The sequence below is a fragment of the Mustelus asterias genome, chromosome 17, assembly GCF_964213995.1.
Source record: "Mustelus asterias chromosome 17, sMusAst1.hap1.1, whole genome shotgun sequence".
In the NCBI taxonomy this organism is placed as follows: domain Eukaryota; kingdom Metazoa; phylum Chordata; class Chondrichthyes; order Carcharhiniformes; family Triakidae; genus Mustelus; species Mustelus asterias.
The window spans coordinates 56,635,543-56,660,662 of record NC_135817.1 but is presented as its reverse complement, the minus strand read 5'-3'; the positions used below and the strand labels follow the sequence as shown (position 1 = coordinate 56,660,662).

At 46.2% G+C, this 25,120-nt stretch overlaps 1 protein-coding gene across 3 annotated transcripts in view; it reads right to left on the bottom strand.

The window, feature by feature from the left end:
* The window catches only part of kcnj15 (potassium inwardly rectifying channel subfamily J member 15), a 74,342-nt gene extending 49,592 nt beyond the window's left edge, over positions 1 to 24,750 (bottom strand). For 2 of the 3 annotated variants that reach the window (XM_078232735.1, XM_078232732.1), the window contains exon 1: positions 12,396 to 12,446. In XM_078232735.1, coding sequence (XP_078088861.1) covers positions 12,396 to 12,442 — 47 coding nt within the window. In that variant the 5' untranslated portion in view covers positions 12,443 to 12,446. Of the gene's footprint in view, positions 1 to 12,395; positions 12,447 to 24,589 lie in introns of those variants that run through there. The other variant, XM_078232734.1, reaches the window with a different exon arrangement.
* Positions 24,751 to 25,120: the final 370 nt, after the last annotated feature.

Here is a 25,120-nt window from a genome sequence, read left to right as displayed (position 1 = left end):
ATTTTCACAGTACCTTTATGCGGTGTTAATGTAAGCCTACTTGTGACTAATAAATAAACTTTATTATAATAAACTTTTCCTCCATTACAGCAGTGGCTACGCTTCAAAGTACTTCACTGGCTGGAAGGGACGTTCCAAGGTAGTGAAATGTGCTATATAATGTCTTTCCTGGCCTTTACTTCCACTAATTCGACCTGCAAATCGCAATAGTCAGCAGCAGGACAAACATCCTCCTTGCTGTGAAAAGACGTGCAAGGAAAGTAGTCATGAGTGGATGATGGTACTCACAGAAAGGTTGCTCTAACAAAAAACAAATGATTTCCAAAATGTTGCCTCTAAATAAAGCTTTCGAGGCATGCTCAGCAACATCAAACAAACACTTCAAACAGGGTTCTCTGATCTCGTTGGTTCCTGCCCCGCTGCCAGCGAGAATGAAGAATTTGGTGTTCAGCCAAAACTCTGGGTGGCACGGTGGCACAGTGGTTAGCACTGCTGCCTCACAGCGCCAGGAACCCAGGTTCAATTCCCGGTTCAGGTCACTGCCTGTGTGGAGTTTGCACGTTCTCCCTGTGTCTGCGTGGGTTTCCTCCGGGTGCTCCAGTTTCCTCCCACAGTCTGAAAGACGTGCTGGTTCAGTGCATTGACTCGAACAGACGCTGGAGTGTGGCAACTAGGGGAATTTCACAGTAACTTCATTGCAGTGTTAATGTAAGCCTTAACGTGCGACTAATAAATAAACTTTAACTTTTAAAAAAAACACCATTCGCAGCAATGGCACCGGAGAATCCCAGCCACGGATGAGGTCAGAGGTTTCCTGCACTCATCTCTTTACGTGATCGCATTCTGTGTTTAAAGTGCTACAAAGCTTGTGGTCATATCAACATCATGGGCACGGCAGTGTTTTGGGGGATGTTAGGCTGGTAATCACTTAACACACAAATGCAGGATGGAGAGCCAACTTATTTACATTAGAGCATTACAGGCAATATAAGAAAAATCCCACTCAAGGAAACAAACCTGAATAAATGTGCGATGCTCTTAGACAGCACTTGTGCAGTCATATATGTTGCAATTAAAAGTGTTGTTTTGATGAGAAGTTCAGGTAAACTCAGAATACTGGGGGCATTAAAGCCCAGGGATATCAGGGATATCCCACTTAGAATCATAGAATCCTTATAGTACAGAAGGAGGCCATTCGGCCCATTGAGTCTGTACTGACCACAATCCCACCCAGGCCCTATCCCTGTAACCTTCTTTTACCCTGCTAATCCCCCTGACACTAGGGTCAATTTCGCATGGCCAATCCACCTAACCTGCACGTCTTTGGAGTGTGGGAGGAAACCGGAGCACCCGGAGGAAACCCACACAGACACAGGGGACTGTCTGACAGCAAATTATCTTTACTTTAAATGTAGCCTTACTCCAGCAGTAGATTGCAGCCTCAAATTAGCTATTGCTCTTTTGGGAATGGTAGTATAGTAGGACGTTACTGCATCAGGAATCCAGAGGGCTGCATTACTGATACCAAGACATGACTTTAAATTCCACAATGGCATCTGTGAAATTTAAATTCAGTTGATAAATAAAATCTGGATTATAAAGGATAGCACCGGTACAGTGTCCCAAAACAGGAAACCCCAGGAACGAGGCTGTGCCACATTTTGGATCTGGACAGATTTTGAGTTGGGCGGTTAGGGCCATGGATAGTTTGGGTCAAACCAGATCAGGTGAGTTCAAGGGTCACTTGAAGAGTGGGAATAGACAGGTGCACAAGTTAGGCACCGTATCACGCCAATGCAGCTCTTAGCCCAATTATCCAGGTCAGTTTTTTTAATTTTACTCAATTAAAATTGGTGCATGGCCATTTGAAAAAATACCCACTTGCAACAACTCCAATTTTGGACAGCTGGATTTGAGACACTGTACTGTATTCTGTTCTACTGTATTGTACTGTATTGTGTTGTACTGTGTTGTGTTATATTGTGTTGTGTTGTACTGTGTTGTGTTGTACTGTTCTGTATGGTATTGTATTGTGTTGTACTGCATTGCATTTCACCGTATTGTACTGTACTATATTGTACTCTGTTGTACCATATTGTATTTTATTGTAGCGTATTGTACTGTACTTTGAGTTGTACTGTATTGTACTATATTGTATTGTACTGTATGGTGCTCTATTGTGTTTTACTGTATTGTACTGCACAGTATTGTGCTGTACTGTATTGTAGTGTACTGTATTGTACTGTACAGTATTGTATTGTACTGTGCGGTATTATATGTACTGTATTGTTTTGTACTGTATTGTACTGTATTTACTTTACTGTATTGTATTGCACTATACTGTGTGGCATTGTACTGTACTGGTATTGTACTGTGTTGTATTGTACTGTACTGTACTATATTGTACTGTATTGTATTGTATTGTACTGAATTGTGTTGTACTGAATTGTGTTGTGCTGTATTATATTGTACTGTATTGTATTGTACTGAATTGTGTTGTGCTGTATTATATTGTACTGTATTGTATTGCATTGTATTTTAGTGGGAACCATGAAACTACCAGTTGTTGTAACCGAAACCCATTTGGTTCACTTATGACCTAGAAAAAAGAAAATCAGCAATCCTTATTTAGCCAGGTCTATGTGTGACCCAGACTGCAGCAGTGTGGGCTGACTCTGAACTGCCCTCTGAAATGGAAACAGATGATGCAGCAAACACTCAGCAGGTCAAAGATCTAAAACATTAACACTGTTCCCTCTCCACAGATGCAGCCAGCGCGATTGAGTATTTCCAGCATTTTCTGTTTTTATTTCACATTTCCAGCTTTTGTATTAGTGCCCGCTGAAATGGCCGAGCAATCAGCTTAGAGTATTTAGGGATGGGAATTAAATGCTGGCCTTGTCAGTGATGCCCACATCCAGTGAATGAATAAAAAGCAATAAAAATAGGCACGGTGGCACAATGGTTGGCACTGCTGCCTCACAGCGCGAGGAACCCGGGTTCAATTCCCAGCTTGTATCACTCTCTGAGTGGAGTTTGCACATTCACCCTGTGTCTGCGTGGGTTTCCTCCGGGCGCTCCGGTTTCCTTCCATAGTCCAAAGATGTGTGGGTTGGATGCATTGGCCATGCTAAATTCTCCCTCAGTGTATCCGAACAGGTGCCGAAGTGTGGTGACTAGGGGATTTTCACAGTAACTTCATTGCAGTGTTAACGTAAGGCTACTTGTGAAACTAATAAATAAACTTTATAAACTTTAAAAGTTATCCATGACTGAACTGTGACAAAAATTCTTCAATATAGTTTTGTACGGCACAAGAGAGCCTTTGCAAACAGAAGCTATGATATATTATACGTGCGTGCGTGCGTGTGCGTGTGGGTATATATATACATGGATGTGTGTATAGTTTATTCCCCAGTTGTTCTTCACAATTCAAGGTTACATAGGGATAAAACATTTAACACATATATAATTGGACATGAAGGCAATCCCAGTTGCAACACGAAACATGAAACTATTTTCTTGAGAAAACTGATCTGCTGCCCAATGAAAAAAATCATGAATAGATTCAGCTAAACACAGCCGTGCCCGAAAGCTTTTTGTTCTAAAACTTCTACCTCATGCTTCCTGGAACCCCTCCTCCACCCCACACCCACCGTGAGGACATTCTGTACCAGGCCGATTACAATGTGTTCGTTTGGTTGAATGAGACCTTTCACCCTTGAGCTGCTGTCAGCAGCTAAAAGCAGAACTGAACAGAGCTCGAGTGAGAAAGGAAAAATAACAGTCAACGACTGAACCAAGGACTGGAGAGTCAATAGAGCCCAGGGGTCAGCAGCTGCCTGGATGTGGAGGTGGGTCTCTCATTTTGACTGCCCTGTCAGCCACCAGGGGGACACATGCTCATCTCTCCCTGACCCCCCACCTCCACCTCCCCCCCCCCCCCCCCCCCCCCAATTCTAATGATCCCTGGACCAGACTTATGGTCACCCCATCCCTCTCTTCTGATGACTCCCCCCCTGCCCCCCACTCTTATGGTCACCAGTATTACACACCCTCCCTCACCACCCCCCTCCCCACCCACCCCCACCACCACCCCTCCACTCCCATGGCCAAAGCCCCCCACCACCACCACCACCACCCCTCCACTCCCATGGCCAAAGCGTGCCTTATTTTCTATCATTAGAGTTGGTCATCTTGCCTGGAATAAAAAGTCAAAGTCAGATGAGGCCTGAAGCAAGTATTCAAAAGCAGCGAGAGAAAAGAACTTTCTGGAACTAACTTTGATATCAAAAGCAAAATGTTGTGGATGCTGGAATTCTGAAATAAAGGCAGAAAGTGCTGGAATGACTCGGCAGCTCTGATGACCTCTACAGAGAGATAAGCTGCGTCAATGGTCGGAATTTTCAGGTTGTTCCCTCCAGCGGGATCTTCTGGTTTCGCCAATGGCAAACCCCCAGCGCGGGTATCCCAGCAACGGCGGGTGCATACAATGGGAAAGCCATTGACAATAGCGGACCACCTCCACGGAAAATGCCGCAGGGGCCTCAGAAAATCCCACCCAATGTTTCAGGATGGTGGCCTTCTTCAGAACTGGGAAAGCGATAGAGGGGCAGCAAGTTATAATCAAGTGCAGAACAAGTTATAATCAAGTGAGAGGGCATGGGATCCAAGGGGCTGCTGCCCGGTGGATCCAGAACTGGCTTGCCCAAAGGAGGCAGAGAGTGGGTATAAATGGGTCTTTTTCTAATTGGAGGTCGGTCACCAGTGGTGTGCACCAGGGATCTGTTCTGGGACCCTTGCTGTTTGTCATTTTCATAAATGACCTGGATGAGGAAGTGGAGGGATGGGTTGGTAAGTTTGCTGACGACACAAAGGTTGGTGGGGTTGTGGATAGTCTGGAGGGATGTCAGAAGTTACAGAGGGACAAAGATAGGATGCAAGACTGGGTGGAGAAGTGGCAGATGGACTTCAACCCAGATAAATGCGTCGCGGTCCATTTTGGCAGGTCAAATGGGATGAAGGAGTACAATATAAAGGGAAAGACTCTCAGTACGGTAGAGGATCAGAAGGACCTTGGGGTCTGGGTCCATAGGACTCTAAAATCGGTCCCGCAGGTGGAGGAGATGGTTAAGAGGGCGTATGGTGTGCTGGCCTTTATCAATCGAGGGATTGAGTTTAGGAGTCCGGGGATAATGATGTAGTTATATAAGACCCTCGTCAGACCCCACTTGGAGTATTGTGCTCAGTTCTGGTCGCCTCATTACAGGAAGGATGTGGAAAAGATTGAAAGGGTGCAGAGGAGATTTACAAGGATGTTGCCTGGATTGAGTGGCATGCTTTATGAGGATAGGCTGAGGGAGCTCGGTCTTTTCTCCTTGGAGAGACGAAGGATGAGAGGAGACCTAATAGAGGTGTATAAGATGTTGAGAGGCATAGATCGGGTGGACTCTCAGAGGCTTTTTCCCAGGGTGGAAATGGCTGCTACGAGAGGACACAGGTTTAAGGTGCTGGGGGGTAGGTACAGGGGAAATGTTAGGGGTAAGTTTTTCACACAGAGGGTGGTGGGCGAGTGGAATCGGCTGCCGTCAGTGGTAGTGGAGGCAAACTCAATAGGGTCTTTTAAGAGACTCCTGGATGAGTACATGGGACTTAATAGGATGGAGGGTTATAGGTAGGTCTAAATGGTAGAGATATGTTCGGCACAACTTGTGGGGCCGAAGGGCCTGTTTTGTGCTGTAGTTTTTCTATGTTTCTATGTTTCTAAGGGGAGAGAAAAAACAAATGGAAAGGCCTGTGACAGAGTGGAAGGCAGGAGTGATTAAATTACAAAAGGGAGATTATATAAGGTAAAAGTTTTTTAAAATGTTGAGGCAGTGTGAATGATATCATTATCATTATCTGTTGTCCAAAGACAAATGGGAGGAGTAGTAGTAGTCGGAAATTGTTGTACTCAATGGTCACTCTAATCAAAAGCTGAGGTACTTGTTCCTCGAACTTCCATTGAGCCTCATTCGAATAGCACAGGAAGCTAAATACAGAGAGGTCAGAGTGGGAGTCAGGTTGAGAATTAAAATGATGGGAGAGCAACATCTCCAGTGACACACTTGTTCAGGCAAAAAAAAGTCACTTAAACGCAGGCTGCTTCAGCTCCTGTCTTAAATAATTTAAAATAGCAGCTACGGCAATCATAGAATTCCAACAATGCAGAAGAAGGCCATTCAGCCCTTCAAGTCTGCATCGACTCTCTAATAGAGCATCTTACCCAGGCCCCCCCACCCCCCAACCCCCTCATTCCCTTAACCCCACGTATTTATTAGTTTATTTATTAGTGTCACCAGTCGGCTTACATTAACACAGCAATGAAGTTACTGTGAAAATCCCCTAGTCACCACACTCTGGCACCCGTTCGGGTACATTGAGGGAGAATTTAGCATGGCCAATGCACCTAACCAGCACTTTCGGACTAACCCATTAATCCCTCTAACCTACACATCTTGGGACACTAAGGGGAAATTTAGTATGGCCAAATCAACCTAATCTGCACCTCTTTGTGCTGTGGGAGGAAACTGGAGCACCTGGAGGAAACCCACGCAGACACGGGGAGAATGTGCATATTCGACACATAAACAGTCCTCCAAGGTCGGAATTGAACCCAGGTCCCTTGCACTGTGAGGTAACAGTGCCAACCATGGTGCCGACAATAGTGGTTCCCTGCGGCTTTAGCTTTCTAATCTGATCAAGTCTTTAACTCACTGAGCTCACAGGGCAGCATCCGCAAGTGTGAAAATGCCTCAGGGCAACATTTCCCACTCACATTCCATGAAAAGGAATGAATGAGGAAGAAACACATATCCAAATGTAGCCTAATCCATCACGCAAACCAGCCTCCCATCCATTGACTTGTCTACACTTCCCATTGCCTCAGAAAAGCAGCCAGCATAATTAAGGAACCCACGCACCCCGGACATACTCTTTTCCACCTTCTTCCATCAGGAAAAAGATACAAAATTCTGAGGTCACATACCAACCAACTCAAGAACAGCTTCTTCCCTGCTGCTGTCAGACTTTTGAATGGACTCACCTTGCATTAGGTTGATCTTTCTCTACGCCCTAGCTATGACTGCAACACTACATTCTGCACTCTCTCCTTTCCTTCTCTATGAACGGTATGCTTTGTCTGTATAGCACACAAGAAACAATACTTTTCACTGTATACTAACACATGTGCCAATAATAAATCAAATCTATCCTGTCCTTTTCTCTGTCATCTCTTCCAGTCCCACAACCTTACAGTGCCCTTTGACTTGTGTTCCATGATATCCTTGTCAAATCTTTCCTAATTCCCACCTATTCCTGACCTTCTATTTTGCTCCAGTTATTCCACCCTCTCTTCAACAGAATAAAATCCATCACATTTCCCCCTCTCTTTAACGCTGAGACAAATGGACTCAAACGTTAACTCTGTTTCTCTCTCGACACAGATGCTGCCAGACCTGTTGAGCTTATCCAGTACTTTCTTTTTTTATTTCAGATTTTCACAGTATTTCACTATTTAACCACAATCCTCTTGGCACAGCTTATAATTACAACCCTTCGTTCTGCACTTATTTAATTGCCCCACCATTGCCGCCGGTGCCTTCAGTCCCTATAGGCTCTGGAATTCCCTCCCGTACCGTTGACCTCCCTTTCCTCCTTTAAGATGCTCCTTAAAACTTGCCTCGATGCCCTAACATGGCCATGTGCCTCGAGTCCCATCGTCAAATGTTGGCTTATAAAGCAGTGGTTTGGGATTTTTTATGACATTAACAGCACGATATAAATACAAGTGGTTGTTGTGTGCATTAAGTCAACAAATGTAGAAAATGTTCATAGCCTGCTTAGATAATGTATGGGTCGTGTTCGGAAACACAGCTGCTGAACACACTGTACTGTATATTCTGGAGTGATCCCAGCCTGACTATTTCTCAAAGGAACGCACAGAGAGTGGATGAGTAATACATATCTCATCTGGGTGATCCTCTCAGAAAGGGTTGTGCTGAGAAAGTATGGAGAACTTTGAATAAATGCTCTTAAATTGCTGAGGTGAGGGATACTTGCCATGGCTGTGAGCAAGTCCAAGCACGACTGCTTCCAGATATTATATCACAAATAAGAAGATGGATTAAGGCTGCCCTTAGCAGAACAGAAGGTAGCGAAGACTGCAAGTTAATTCGATGGAGGTTCCATGGTAATTAGTTCAAAAGTAATTCAGTATAAGGAGCAACGGTACATAAAGTAGGGGGGAGCGGTGCTTTCTGATATAAGTGCTGCCACACCTTTATGGGGAGGTGATGGCCTAGTGGTATTATTGCTGGACTATTAATCCAGAAACTTAGCTGGTGTTCTGGGGACCCGAGTTCGAATCCCGGCACAGCAGATGGTGGAATTTGAACGCAATAAAAAATATCTGGAACTAAGAATCTACTGATGGCCGTGAAACCATTGTCGATTGTCTGAAAAACCCATCTGGTTCAATAATGTCCTTTTGAGAAGGAAATCTGCCATCCTTATCTGGTCTGGCCGACATGTGACTCAAGAGTCACAGCAATGTGGTTGACTCTCAACTGCCCTCGGGCAACTAGGGATGGGTAATAAATACTGGCCAACCAGCGATGCCCATGTCCCATGAATGGATAAAAAAAAGCACTGATAAAACTATAAGGCGAATAAATATTGCTGCTCATATTAGCAGATCACCCATCATCCATCTGCTGTTTTAATGCAGGTATTAACTAATTCAGTTTAAGTAGCTAATGGCTCTTTTAAAATGTTAGATAAATATTATGAGAATGCATTCTCATTTACTAGCATCACTTTTAGGCTTTAATCCTTAAAATGTCTCAATATCCTATTTAAAAATATAAACTTCAAATATACTGCGGCCAAAGGAACTCTACTTTGTGTGGAGCCAGAGGAAATGGGTGAGGTATTAAATGAGTATTTTGCTTCAGTATTCACCAAAGAGAAAGACTTGGTGGATGATGAGTCTGGGAAAGGGCGTGTAGATAGTTTGAGTCATGTTGAGATCAAAAAGGAGGAGGTATTGGGGTTCTTGAAAAACATTAAGGTAGACAAGTCCCCAGGGCCTGATGGGATATACCCGAGAATACTGAGAGAGGCAAGGGAGGAAATTGCTGGGGCATTGAGAGAAATCTTTCTATCCTCACTGGCTACAGGGGAGGTCCCAGAAGATTGGAGCATAGCCAATGTTGTTCCTTTGTTTAAGAAGGGTAGCAAGAATAATCCAGGTAATTACAGGCCGGTGAGCCTTACATCAGTGGTAGGGAAATTATTGGAGGGGATTCTTCGAGGCAGGATTTATTCCCACTTAGAAATAAGTGGATGTATTACTGAGAGGCAACATGGTTTTGTGAAGGGGAGGTCATGTCTCACTAACTTGATTGAGTTTTTCGAGGAAGTGACGAAGATAGGGCAGTGGATGTTGTCTACATGGACTTCAGTAAGGCCTTTGACAAGGTCCCTCATGGCAGACTGGTGCAGAAGGTGAAGTCACATGGGATCAGAGGTGTGCTGGCAAGGTGGATACAAAACTGGCTCGGTCAAAGAAGACAGAGGGTAGCAGTGGAAGGGTGCGTTTCTGAATGGAGGGCTGTGACAAGTGGTGTTCCTCAGGGATCAGTGCTGGGACCTTTGCTGTCTGTAATATATATCAATGGTTTGGAGGAAAATGTAACTGGATTGATTAGTAAGTTTGCGGATGACACAAAGGTTGGTGGATTTGCGGATAGCGATGAGGATCATCAGAGGATACAGCAGGATATAGATCAGTTGGAGATTTGGGCGGAGAGATGGCAAATGGAGTTTAATCCGGACAAATGTGAGGTAATGCATGTTGGAAGGTCTAATACAGATAGGAAATACACAATAAATGGCAGAACCCTTAAGAGTGTTCTCCTTGGAAAGACGGAGGATGAGGGGAGACTTAATAGAGGTGTATAAAATTATGAAAGGCATAGATAGGGTGAACGGTGGGAAGCTTTTCCCCAGGTCGGTGGTGACGTTCACGAGGGGTCATAGGTTCAAGGTGAAGGGGGGAGGTTTAACACAGATATCAGAAGGACATATTTCACACAGAGGGTCGTGGGGGCCTGGAATGTGTTGCCGGGCAAGGTGGTGGAGGCGGACACACTGGGAACGTTTAAGACTTATCTAGACAGCTATATGAACGGAGTGGGAATGGAGGGATACAAAAGAGTGGTCTAGTTTGGACCAGGGAGCGGCGCGGGCTAATTGTTCCTTGTTTCTCGTTTCAAGGCTTCATTCTATGATCATCTTGCTGGTGCCAGTACAGAGCGAGACTGCGGATAGTTGGGAACTTGTCTCGGGGCAGGGAATTCATATGGTGTTCGTGGAAGTGGAAATGACTAGGGTTGGGAAGCATTTTCCGATCGGGGCCATTGTGATCTCCTGGACTCGTTTCGATCGCCTCAGGGGGTCGGAGAGGAATTTCCCAGATTTTTTTTCCCCATATTGGCCCTGGGGTTTTTCACTCTGGGTTTTCGCCTCTCCCTGGAGATCACATGGTCTGGAATGGGGGGGTGGGGGTGAGTTAATAGGTTGTAATGAACAAAGCATCGTAGCTGTGAGGGACAGCTCGGTGGATAGGATATTGGTATGTAGATAGGCTGGAAAATTGGGCGGGGATCCTGGATTCAGGATTCAATCCTGGACCGGGGAGCGGCGCGGGCTTGGAGGGCCGAAGGGCCTGTTCCTGTGCTGTATTGTTCTTTGTTCTTTGTTCTTTGTTCTAGTATTGATAGGCAAAGGGATCTGGGTGTACAGGTACACAGGTCACTGAAAGTGGCAATGCAGATGGAGAAGGTAGTCAAGAAGGCATATGGCATCGGCTGGGGTATTGAGTTTAAAAATTGGCAAGTCATGTTGCAGCTTTATAGAACCTTAGTTAGGTCGCACTTGGAATATAGTGTCAATTCTGGTCACCACACTACCAGAAGGATGTGGAGGCTTTGAAGAGGGTACAGAAAAGATTTACCAGGATGTTGCCTGGTATGGAGGGCACTAGCTATGAGAGGTTGGAGTAACTTTGTTTGTTCTCACTGGAGTGACGGGCGTTGAGGGGAGACCTGATAGAAGTCTACAAGATTATGAGAGGCATGGACAGAGTGGATAGTCAGAAGCTTTTTCCCAGGGTGGAAGAGTCAATTACTAGGGGCATAGGTTTAAGGTGCGAGGGGCAAGGTTTAAAAGAGACGTACGAGGCAGATTTTTTACACAGAGTGTTGGGTGCCTGGAACTCGTTGCCGGGGAAGGTGGTGGAAGCGGATACAGTAGTGACTTTTAAGGGGCGTCTTGAAAGTACATGAATGAGATGGGAATAGAGGGATATGGTCCCCGGAAGGGTAGGGGGTTTTAGTTCAGTTGGGCAGCATGGTCGGCGCAGACTTGGAGGGCCGAAGGGCCTGTTCCTGTGCTGTAATTTTCTTTGTTCTTTGTTCTTTTTTCTTTCTTCAACCCAGGATGCTGCTGACCTGGAGTAGCCTCATTCATTTGGGTTGCTAATCAGAACCCATGGAAATACTGTTATGCTGCATACCCATACCATAATCTAATCCCTTGATTAATTTAAATACTTCTATGAAATCACCAAAAAGTCTCTGCTTAGTTAATTCTCCATGATAACTAAAAGGGGCGGCACGATGGCACAGTGGTTAGCACTGCTGCCTCACAGCGCCAGGGGCCCGGGTTTGATTCTCGGCTTGGTTCACTGTCTGTGTGGAGTCTGCACGTTCTCCTCGTGTCTGCGTGGGTTTCCTCCGGGTGCTCCAGTTTCCTCCCACGTTCCAAAGATGTGCAGGTTAGGTGGATTGACCATGCTAAATTGTCCCTTAGTGTCATGGGGACTAGCTACAGTAAATGCATGGGATTATGGGAATAGGGCCTGGGTGGGATTGTGGTCGGTGCAGACTCGATGGGCCGAATGGCCTCCTTCTGCACTGTAGGGATTCTATGATTCTATGAAAAGCTTTGAACTAGAGATCAGTCTGGAGCCTTTTCCAGGGCCTCTAAGTCACCTGATGTTGACTGAAGGGTGATTGTTGCCCATGATACCAGAAGAATTCCCTCCGTCTTCAACTGCTTTTCGGGGTCTTGTACATCTACCTGAACGGCTAATTGTGGCCTTGGTTTAAAATCTCATTGAAAAGCCAACTCGACTAATGCGGCACTCTCTCAGTGCTGCGCTGAAGTGTCAGTTTAGATTCTGCACTCTGATCCAGAAATGGAATTCAAAACCACAAGCTTCTGACTCAGAGACAGGAGCAGTGCAATCAGGGAGCTACACTGAAGCTGAAAACTTTTTTAAAAGAGCTTACCGTGTAATTTTTTCCGCCGCATAAGAAGGCACGTTGAAAGTGATCATTGGCATCGAATATGGAAAATACTTGGACATGAAGAGCAGGTAAATCGCCGCCAGCAGAGCGATTACAAACATAACACTTCAGGAGTGAGCTTTCATCGCAAGGAGCACGATCCAAGAGGAGGAATCCCTCAAGCAAGAAAAGTCAGGACTTGCCTAGGAATGTGAGAACTATGCTCCCTTGAGCAGGTTCTGATTTGTTCCTTTGGGACTGCATCAGGAGTCTTCCAGACTATCCATTCCGGATCTGAAGGAGGCTCAGACACAAAGCAGTATCTGGCAGGTCTGTCATATGAGTCAGGGATGGCAAATCTGTCATATGAGGAGAGACTAAGTCGGTTAGGATAATATTCACTGGAGTTTAGAAGAGTGAGAGGTGATCTCATAGAAACTTATAAAATTCTAACAGGATTAGATAGGTTAGGTTCAGAAAGAATGTTCCCAATGGTGGGGGAGTCCAGGACTAGGGGTTATTGTTTGAGGATAATGGGTAAACCTTTTGTTTTGTTTTGCTCAGCTTTAACATTTTGTTTTTTAAAAGTCTGTCATCGGGGAATACTCCTGCTTAACCTGCACAATGCTTCCTCATTTTATTCAACCTCAATCCTTTGCACTGTTGAATAAACCTGTTGGACTTTAACCTGGTGTTGTTAAACTTCTTACGATGGTCTTCATGGCAGCTTCCTCCTTTCTGCATACTCTGTGGTCTCCTCTTAGACTAGGAGCTTCTGCAGTACTCCCTTCATCTAGAAATGTAAGCCTAAAAACCTGCTCCATATTCAAAGCCTCTATCATCTGCATTGATTTATTTATTGGCAGATTAGAACTCCTCCCTCTCTCTTGCAATCTCACTTACGCTTTGAGATTGCAGGCAAATTCTTTTTATGTAGACACACGCACCTGATTGCAAAAGCATATGCTCCTTTCATTTGGCCAGGTCTTGCACCATCAATGAAATTGGCAGCGTATTATTTATTTATCTTTGCACATGATTATGCATATTATGTATTTATCTCTAGGGCGAGAGGTCATAGTAGACGAGAGGTCATAGTCTTAGGATAAGGGGTAGCAAATTTAGAACAGAGGAGAAACTACTTCTTCCAAAGGATTGTGAATCTGTGGAATTCGCTACCCCAAAGTGCGGTGGATGCTGGGACAGTCAGTGAATTTAAGAACGAGTTAGATAGATTTTTAATTGGTAATGGGTTGAAGGGTTATGGGGAGAAGACAGGAAAATGGGGATGAGGAGCATATCAGCTGGGGTGGACTCGATGGGCTGAATGGCCTAATTCTGCTCCTATATCTCATGAGCTTATTAAATATGTGGGGTAGATGCCATTTTCCTGTCCTCCCATTGCCTCCGTTGTCTGAATGAATGCTATGTTCTTACCACTTTTCTTCTGAAAGTTTTGTGTTTGCCATCCAATAGTCACTCATAGAAATCATAGAAACCCTACAGTACAGAAAGAGGCCATTCGGCCCATCGAGTCTACACCGACCACAATCCCACCCAGGCCCTACCCCCATATCCCTACATATTTCATCCGCTAATCCCTCCAATCTACGCATCCCAGGACACTAAGGGGCAATTTTTTAGCATGGCCAATCAACCTAACCCGCACATATTTGGACTGTGGGAGGAAACCGGAGGACCCGGAGGAAACCCACGCAGACACGAGGAGAATGTGCAAACTCCGCACAGACAGTGACCCGAGCCGGGAATCAAACCCAGGTCCCTGGAGCTGTGAAGCAGCAGTGCTAACCACTGTGCTACCGTGCCGCTCAGTAAGATTTAAAAAATCAAAAGCCCAAAAGCTGAAAATGTTGAAGTAAAGACAAGATGTGTTGGCAGCTGGTAGTCAGTGTCTGAATGGGAAAGGATGGAAACATAAAAACTAGAAGTCGGAGTAGGCCCTTCAGCCCTTCGAGTCTGCTCCACCATTCATTTTGATCATGGCTAATCAACAAATTCAATATCCTGATCCTGCTTTCCCCTCCATATCCCTTGATCACTTTAGCCCCAAGATCTATATCTAATTTCTTCTTGAAATCAGACAATGTTTTGGCCTCAACTACTTTCTGTGGTAGTGAATTCCATACATTCACCACACTCCGGGCGAAGAAATTTCTCCTCACCTCAGTCCTAAAAGGTTTACCTGGAGCAGGTTTTTAGGCAGGAATGATTAATTAATCCAAATGTCCGGCATCCTTTAATAATTACACGCACTCTTCTACAGGTGTTTGTGGTGTTGCAAAATTTTCAGTAACAATGCCACTTCTCTGGGTTTTACACATTGCACTAAAGTCGCCATGGTTGCAGATGACCATAGGCAGCTCTCTCCCCTTTGACAGGAAGAGCCGACTGGTGGTGATTTAACCTGAGGATCACCACACCTCAAGCCAGGGGCAAGGTTGAGAAGGCGGGGCCTTCATGAATAACCTCAGCCGGTACAGGAATCGAACCTGTGCTGTTGGCGTAGCTCTGCATCACTAACCAGCCATCCAGCCAACTGAGCTAAACTTTGCACTGGCTGCAGAGTCAAATGGTCTTGCATTGTGTGCATGCACTGAGTGGGCTGCAGTGTAACTCCACCCACTGTAAAACCAACTTTTAAAACTCAACTTTAAGAAACTCTCGGCGGGTCAGCTGACCCATTGATGTTTTTGATGATCAAAACCTGTTCATAGAATCATAGAATCCCTGTAGTGCGGAAGGAGGCCATTCAGCCCATCGAGCCTGCACCGACAACAACCCCACCCAGGCCCTATCCCCGCAAATTTACCTCGCTAATCCCTTTAACCTACGCATCCCAGGACACTAAGGGGAAATTCAGCACGGCCAACGCACCTAACCCGCACATCTTTGGACTGTGGGAGGAAACCGGAGCAGCCGGAGGGAACCCACTCTCAGACACAGGGAGAATGTGCAAACTCCACACAGACTGTGATCCAAGCCGGGAATTGAACCCATGTCCCTGGAGCTGTGAGGCAGCAGTGCTAACCACTGTGCCATCATGCCATCCAGAGGCTTATCCACAGCTCAGTCGGTATCATCCAACTGAATATGTCAGAATATTGTGGATTCAAGTTCCACTCCCAGGAGAAAAACCTAGACTAAAACTGCAGTACAGTGTGGAAAGAGTGCTGCACTGTTGGTGGTCATGTCTTCGCAGTGAGATGGTAAACTGGGGCTCCGTCTGTCTTCTTGGGTGGGAATTGTGCAATGAGTAACTCACATCCTGATTCACCAAAGCCTGTCAGGCGCAAGTCAAGAGTGTGATGGAATACTTTCCACTTGTCTTGATGAGTGCAGCTCCAACAACACTCAAGAAGCTCAAATCATCCAGGTGAAAGCAGCCCGCTTGACTGACACCCCATCCACCACATTAAAAATTCACTCCCGTCACCACCAATGCACAACGGCAACAGAAGCTTCCCAAAGCTCCTCTGACATCACCTTCCAAACTTGCACACTACCACCTTGAAGGTCAAGGGCAGCAGATACATGGGAAGGTCACCACCTGCAAGTTGCCCACCAAGTCACTCATCATCCTGACTTGGAAATAGATCGCCGTTCCTTCATTGTCGCTGGGTCAAAATCCTGGAACTCCCTCCCTAACAGCACTGTGGGTGTGCCCACACCTCAGGGGCTGCCGTGGTTCAAGAAGGCAGCTCACCGCCACCATGGACAATTGGAGATGAGCAATAATAACTGGCCCAGCCAGCAATGCCCACATCCCATGAAAGGTATAAGATTCCATGGTACTATTTGAAGTAAAGCAGGGGAGTTATCTCTGATGCCCTGACCACTACTTATCCCTCAGTCAATAACTGAAAAAATAATCAGATTAAGTGACCTTTATCACCTGAGTATTTGCAGGAGTTTTCTTTAAGTAAATATGTCCCCACATTACAAGTGACTACACTTTTAAAAAATGCACTTAATTGGTTGTAAAGTATTTGAGGATGTCCTGACGTCATTTAAATGCAAGTCCTATCGTCCCTCCTAACTTAATAAGTCCTGCTGGCAGTCAGAAGCTAGTAGGAGAGTCTTGAGTAAATATATTTAAATGCAAGTGCACCATACTTTATACTTGCTCATTCAATAGAGCGTACATTTATATAATGCATTTCGCAAGCTCAGGCCATCCTTGTGCGGTTGAAGTACAGTCACTGTTGCAATGTTACAATTTATATACAGCAAGATTCTGCAAGCTGCAATACAACAATATCTTGAATATATCTTGTACCTTTTCACATAACATAACTTCAGAAAGTGCTCCAAAGGGACATTATAAAACAAGGTATGACACTGAGACACATTGTTCCTTGAAATAAGAGAAATTATGAGTGTGAGGCCAGTCTGTTGTTCCCAATGTAGGATGTGGGAGGTCCTGGAGGCTCCTGGCCTCCCGGACGTCCATATCTGTGATGGGTGTGTCGAGCTGTGGTTCCTAAGGGACCATGTTAGAGAACTGGAACTGCAGCTCGAGGATCTTCGTCTGGTTAGGGAAAATGAGGAGGTGATAGACAGGAGCTATCAGCAGGTGGTCACACCAGGGCCACAGGAGGCAGACAAGTGGGTAACGTCCAGGAAGGGGAAAGCTCGGGTGATAGAGAGCACCCCGGTGGATGTGTCCCTTCACAATGAGTACTCCTGTCTGAGTACTGCTGGGGGGGAAAGCCCACCTGGGGGAAGCAGCAGTGGCCGTGTCTCTGGAGCAGAGTCCGGCCCTGTAACTCAGAGGGCTAAGGAAAGGAGGTGGAAGGCAGTATTAATCGGGGACTCAACAGTAAGGGGATCAGCCAGGCGTTTTTGCGGAGGCAGACGGGAGTCTCGGATGGTGGTCTGACTCCCTGGTGCCGGGATCCGGGATGTCTCTGATCGCATCCCAGATATCCTGAGGTGGGAGGGAGAGGAGCAAAGGTCCTTATTTACAAATTCTTCCTGTAGCTTTGTGTGATAATCTGCCTTCCTCCCCATGTACTGCCTTCAGTGTTGCATATACTAGGGTACTCTGCCTAGGCCCCTCCATCTTACTCGATAGCCCTTTCCTTCAGAAGATCCACATTTTGATTACATCTTCAGCCACTTCCCCTATCTCCTTTTCCCAATTACATCCGATATCAGCACAAAATCAAGCCATTAGGCCAACTGGTCTATGTCAGCGCTCATGTTCCATGTGTCCCTACTTCCACATTACTTCACCAAGCCCCACCTGTGTACCCTTCATTTCCGTTCTCCCGCCTGTAGTTTGTTAGCTTCTCTTTTCATGCACCTATACTATCTGCCTCAGCCTCTCTTTGTGATAAGAAGTTCCACATCAGAACCACACTGAGTGAAGATTCTCCAGAATTTTTAATTGGGTATATTCATGACTTATATTTATTGCAATAAAATGACTAGAAGTACTGATCAGATCTGGCAGCATCTGTGGAGAGAGGAACAGAGTTAACATTTCCATTAATTATATTTATGACTGCTGGTTCTAGAAGCCCCACAGGTGGAAACTTGAAACTTCAATACCTTATCAAAACCCTCCATAATTTTAACTAGTTCTATTGAATCGCCTCTCGGTCTTTTCTAAAGAAAAAAGTATCTCCTGAAAGTTCTCACAGAAAATGGGAGCAAGAGGAGGCTATTCAGCCCTTCGAGCCTGCTCCACCATTCATTATGATCATGACTGATCATCCAACTCATCAGCCAGATCCTGCCTTCTTCCCCATATCCTTTGATCCCCTTTGCCCCCAGAGCTATATCTAACTGCTTCTTGAAAACATACAGGGGGCGATTCTCCCAGCCTGCTGTGCTGCTTTTGGACCAGGAAACTCACATGGAAGCCATGTAGCGGGCTCCCCGCTGGGTGCCATGGCCTCCGCGAGTCTCCAACAGCTGGATTTCCGGCACTGTCAGCTTCGTACCAAAAACTGGCGCGGAGCTGCATAAAATATTTAAACGGGCGTTTAAGGGGGTCATCAAGGTCCCCCCAGAGGGTCCGGGGTAAGGGGGAGTGCCCCCTGGGCATTGGCACCCTGGTAGTGCCAGCCTGGGCCCCCGGCACTGCCCAAGGGGAAATGTGCCAGTGCCCAGGGCGAACCTTGGCACTGCCCACTGGACATCAGGCAGTGCCAAGGGGGAGGGGCCTAATGGGGGGTGGAAGCTCTTGGGAAGATTAGTGGGGGTGGGAGGGTTCCCCAGCCACACTGCACTTGGGGTCACAAGCAGAGGGATGGAGGTCAGCGATCAGAACTGGGCATCGGGGTGCGGGGAGTGATTGGCCTGTCGGGGGGGGGGGGGGGGGGGGGGGGGGGGGGGGTGCCGGGGCTGCAGGTGGGGCGGGGATCGGGAGATCGGGGCCGCCATGGAGGGCAGCGGGGGGATTGAGGTAGGCCGTGGTCAGGGAGGTGAGGGGGCGGGGGGGGGGGGGCGCGGTGCTGAGGCTGGTCCAGTCATGTTCTGGGGACCAGCAAATCGGGCTGTGGGGGTGTCGGAGGGCCAGCGATGCAGGATCGCGGGGCTGGCCAGCGACTGGGAGACTGTCAGTGCAGGGCTACTATGAATGCATCGATCTCCGCTATGACAGATCAATTCATGTGCCGTGGCCTGCTCAGCGCTACGCTGCCTATCCAGCAGGAATAGGCCTTGCACCCTTGTTTTTGGGTGATTCACGCTAGTGCACCCTGCAGTGCACAGAATGTGGGAGATTCATGTTGAAACTCCCGCTGAAACAACCAGCAGGATTTACTCCAGTTTTTACGCAAATTCCAGACTTCGGGCCCGATTTTACCATTGCGTTGCGCTCGTTTTCAGGCGCGAAGACTTAGTAAAGTCTGGCGTGAGGCGGGTAGCGTGATCCACGCCCGCGTCCGTGCCAGTTCCACCTTTACCAAGACCCGAAAATGACCGCGATCGGGACTGCGCCCAAAACGGGCACAACGGCCATTTAAATGCACTTGCATGCATTTAAATTAACAGCACTTCCTGGGGAAGAGGGGAGGGGCCCACGATCGGTCTGGGTGGCAGGGCCGGTGGTGGGATAAGGGGGTCAGCAATGTTTAGGGGTGGAGCAATGTCTGTAGGAGCAAGCGGGAGGCATTATCTGGCCCGGGAGGGGAGTAGCATTCTATCATTTTTTTCCGTGCATGTCCAGTTGGGGGTGCCGATCGGAGCTGCAGGGTTTCGGGCGAGTTAAGCCCCGCCCACCGGCTGCTACAGCACGATTCGAAATCGCTGATATTTTTTCAGGCAGAGTGCGTATGGGGGTGCCTGAGAACGGGTCTAAAAGTCGGATCTGAAACAGTCCCTGATTCAAGTCTGCCCAGCACTTAGAATCAAAATGGTAAAATCGGGCCCATAGAATTTTTTTGTTTTGGCCTCAACTACTTTCTGTGGTAATGAATTCCACAGGCTTATGACTTTCTGGGTGGAGAAATTTCTCCTCATCTCAGTTCTAAATGGTTTACCCTGTATCCTTAGACCTCTGGTTTGGGACACTCCCATCATCTAAAACATCCTTCCTCCATCAATCCTGTCTAGTTCTGTTAGAATTTTATGGCTTTCTATGAGATTCCCCTCTCATTCTTCTGAACTCCAGTGAATATAATCCTAACTGATCCAATTTCTCTTTATACTTTAGTCCCGCCACCCCAGCAATCAGTCTGGTAAACCTTTGCTGCAGTCTTTCTATAGCAAGAACATCCTTCCTCAGATAAGGGGACCAAAATTGAACAAAATATTCCAGGTGTGGCTTCACCAAGGCCCTGTATAATTGCAACAAGACATCCCTGCTCCTGTTCTCAAATCCTCTTGTTACTAGGGCTAACATACTATTTGCCTTCTTTACCGCCTGCTGCGTCTGCATGCTTACCTTCAGCGACTGCTGTATGAGGACACCCATAGAATCCATAGAATCATAGGATCCCTACAGTTCAGAAGGAGGCCATTCAGCCCATCGAGTCTGCACAAACCACAATTCCATCCAGGCCCTATTCCCGTAAACCCTCATATTTATCCTGCTAATCCCCCGACACTTGGGTTAATTTAGCATGGCCAAATTAATCCAGGTCTCATTGCACATTCCCCTCTCCTAATTCATAGCCATTCAGATAATAATCTGTCTTCCTGTTTTTGCCAACAAAGTGGATAACCCCAGGTTTATTCACATTATACTGCATCTGCCATGTACTTGCCCACTCACTCAGCCTGTCCAAATTACAGTGAAGCATCTCTGCACCCTCCTCACAGCTCACCCTCCCACCCACCTTTGTGCCTCTCCTTGGTATCATCCTTGTAAAGCCTTTCTGCACCTTATCCAGTGTCTATGTCATTTTTGTAATACATCGATCAGAATTGTAGGAGGCACATTAAGAGTGATCTAACCAATGTTCTTTACAAGTTTAACATTGAATTCCTACTTTTCAATTCTTTTCCCTCTAGAAATTGCTGGAAAAAGAATCAATTTGTGTAGCTCCTTGAAATGGTTCACTGTAAAAACGGTGTAGGGATAAACTGTTGCATCATTTTGTACTGCTTTCTTTCACTACTCCAAAACATATCTGAATCACACCGATAGCAAATGCATAACTGCACCAGAGCAAACTCTTACAGTATACCCTGACTCCCATAACCTCTAACAACTAGTATAGAACTAATGGCATTTTAACTCTTCTGGTGCAATTGTGCACTGAATTCATCACTGCAGTGCAAGTTCCCACTTGGCTATGACAATGAAGTATAAAGGATAAAACTGATCATCTGTCCTAATCCCACTTGTATCTGGTATAGTGAAACCCCAGCAGTGTGAACACAGTCGCTTTAACAAGTCGGTGTCCCAGCTCTTTTTCCCGTTTCCAAGCAGCCTCAAGACATCACGAAACCTGCTTCAGAAGGAGGAAGCCAGAAGTGCTTTGAAAGAGCCACTGCAAATTGGTTCCGCGAACCCACAATGAACTTGAGCCTTCAATTCAATGTTTGCCTTTTAATCGGAGCGTATCCAAGGAATTTTGAGCTGCTGGGGCAGCCATTGTTTTTCAAGTTTACCACTCCCACATTGGGATCAGTTCTAAGTTGTTAGGGCCAATAATATTAATGTGATAAGCCTGGTGATCATTTAACAATCATTTTACAATTAAAAACTCACTTTTCCCTTCCTCCATTTTTAATTTCCATTCTTATTTTGACTATTTGTATTTTGCCCCTAACTAATAAATCTTCACCAGCTTTGTTGGTAGTCTGACATTCATTTTTTTTCTCCTTCATAATCTTTTTTCTCATTCTAGCTGTCTTGCTCTTAATTTAAAAAATAGGCTTGGCTTTTGCCTTCATTGAAATACAGCTGACTGGTGACAGCAGCATCACTTTTGACTAGAGAAATCCCACTTTCATTTTGGCAGTAGGAGTCACATTGAACATAATGCCCGGGTCAACATTCTTCCCTCAACCACTTGCCTCGATGACTGCAGCACCAACATCCAAGAAACACAATATCATCCAGGATGTAGCAGCCCGCTTGGTATGATCCCCATCCACTACTTTCAACACTCACTCCTTCCATCACCAACGTATAGTGGCAGCAGTGTATACCATCTACAAGATGGAGTAACTCACCAATGCTTCTTCAACAACACTTTCCAAACTCGTGACCTCTGCCACCTAGAAGGACAAGGGCAGTGGACACATGAGTGAGTGCACCTCAACCTGAAAGTTACCTTCCATGTCACTCACCATCCTGACTTGCAATTATATTGCTGTTCCCTGCACTGGATCAAAATCCTGTAACTCCCTCCCTAACAACCCTGTGGGTCTACCTGCACCACATGGACTCCAACGGTTCAAGAAGGCTACTCACCACCTTCTCAAGGACAATAAGGGATGGAAAATACACGCCTCTGAATCACAAGGTTTTGGGATCAGTCCCACTCCGGTACAATACTTTAAAGTTTATTTATTAATCACAAGTAAGGCTTACATTAACACTGCAATGAAGCTACTGTGAAATTCCCCTAGTCGCCATATTCTAGCACCTGTTTGGGTCAATGCACCTAACCAGCACACCTTTCAGGCTGTGGGAGGAAACCGGAGCACCCGGAGGAAACCCACGTAGATACGGGGAGAACGTGCAAACTCCACACAGACAGTGACCCAAGCCGGGAATCGAACCCGGGTCCCTGGCATTGTGAGGCAGCAGTGCTAACCATTGTGCCATCGTGCTGTCCCATCGCAAAAAAACAGATTACCTGGTCATTATCGCAATGCTGTTTGTGGGAGCTTGCTATGCACACACACACACTGGCTGCCTCATTTCTCACCACATTTCAAAATAACTTCACCACCTTGTAAAGTGCTTTTGAGTCCAGAGGTGGCCGTGGCAAAATGTTACATAAAATGCAGATTTTACTTTCATTATCACATTGCTCCTTGTGGGATCTTGCTGTGCACAAACTGGCTGCTGTGATTATCACCAAAAGTGCTTCATTCAGCTGTAAAACACGGTGGAGGTTGAGAAAGGTGCTGCAGAAATGCAAGTCTTTGGTATTTCTAGGGATCTGGAAGCAGGTGGCCACCTGTGCACTGCCCACCATGCAAAACAAATATCAAACTGGGCGACTACTTTTTAAGTGTTTAAAAATTCTTTTTTTTAAATTTTAATTTGAAATGTTATACTGGAGAAGGGGTTAACAGGGACTTCTTTAAAACAGACTGCAACTGTATGGTAATATTTAACTTTATTGCACAGCTCACCAATCTGTCTGTGCCGCATGCACTCACTCAGCCGCTACCATGCAGTTCAGAACTCCAAACCTCAACACCTTCATAGAGTCAGACAGGTCTACAGCACAGAAAAGGCCCTTCGGCCCATCACTTTGGCACCAGTCAAAAATAATCATCTAACTATTCTCATCCCACTTTCCAGCACTTGGTCCATAGCCTTGTATGCCTTGGCATCACAAGTGCCCATCTAAATACTTCTTAAACTTTATTATTGTTACAAATAGGCTTACATTAACACTGCAATGAAGTTACTGTGAAAATCCCCTAGTTGCCACACTCTGGCACCTGTTTGGGTACACTGAGGGCAAATTTAGCATGGCCAATGCACCTACCCTGCACATCCTTTGGACTGTGGGAGAAAACCAGAGCACCCGGAGGAAACCCACATAGACACGAGGAGAACGAGCAAACTCTGCACAGACCCAAGCTGGGAATCGAACCGGTGCTGTGAGGCAACAGTGCTAACCAACGTGCCGCCCTCATAAACGTTATGAGGGTCTCTGCCTCCAGCAACCTTTCAGACAGTGAATTCCAGACTCCCACCACCCACTGGGTGAAAAAGGTTTTTCCTTACATCCCCTGAAATCCCCTATCCCCTTACCTTAAACGTATGCCCCGTGGTCATTGATCCCTCCAGCAAGAGGAAAAAGTTTCTTCCTGTCCACTCCATCTATGCCCCTCATGACTTTATACATCTCAGTCCTGAACCCCTCGCCACCCTCCCCACCTCCCCCCCTCTCCTCTGCTCCTCGGAACACAACCCTACCCAATCTCTCTTCGTAACTAAAACATGCCAGGAAGCAATGCATCGGTTTCTGCTAGAGAGGGTTGGGGAGGCTGAGGGGTGGGGAGGGGAACCCGGGAACCCTTCAGTTTCAGCTCAATTCCCACACTGAGTGAATGAGGAAAGGTTTGGGGGGGGAGGTTGAAGGCAGGAAGTCATTGTATTGTAGTCACATTTCTCCTACTCCAGTCCCAACACAGGACGTAAACAAATCAGGTCGCGTATTAACTTGTCAAACTCCACCAATTCGTCATCAGAGGAGGTTAGCCCCCCCCCCAGACTGATTCACTAATAAACTTTCAGAACACTTTATTTTAAAAAGAAATGATCGTTCTGTACTCATTTCAACACACGATCCTGAAATGAAAGTTGCATGACATAAAAAGAATGAATCTCCGCCGGCTTAAGATGCAACAAGTCCCATAAAACATAAGAATGCTGTAAGAGATCAAAGCACTGCAATTCTGTAAGAAATCAGAGCTTTTCCTCAAAGGAAATTCGATTTAACAGAAAAAAAGGAGAAAAAGATTTTCTTAAGGGTAAAAAAAATGGGGGGATTAAAAAGTAGATAAATGAGTTGAAAAGAGTCTCTTACCTTGTCGGGAGAAGGGAGTCAGAGGGTCATTGTTACAGGGCTGCGGTGGGTTAGAAGGCGGCGACAAGTTGTTGTAGATCGGGTCGATCTCACACCAGGGAAGAGACTGGGGCTCAAAGGGCTGGGTAGAAGCACACACACAAGTCAGTCCCCGGACGGGAGCTACCTGCGGACAGAGGCATGGAGGGGGGAAGAAATAAATAGGAGTTTTTATTTAATACCCCCCTCCTCTCCTAGTGATGTCACTGAACCATTAAGGATTATTTTTTGGGGGGGGGGGGGGGGGGGAAGGAGGGAGGGAATAGAAAGTGCCACGCCAGTCTAAACTTTTGGTGGAATGAAACAACACAACAACAACGCCCAGCCCCGTTGTTCCCTGATATCACTTAACACTTAATTTCAATTTTCACCTTAAGAATCCCTCAAACAAACTCTACCACCACCACCTTCCCCCCCCCCCCCCCACCCCCTCCTTCTGGTCACAAGCAGCCAAATCAGAAAGTATGCGGAAAAGAGTCCATGGAAAACTAG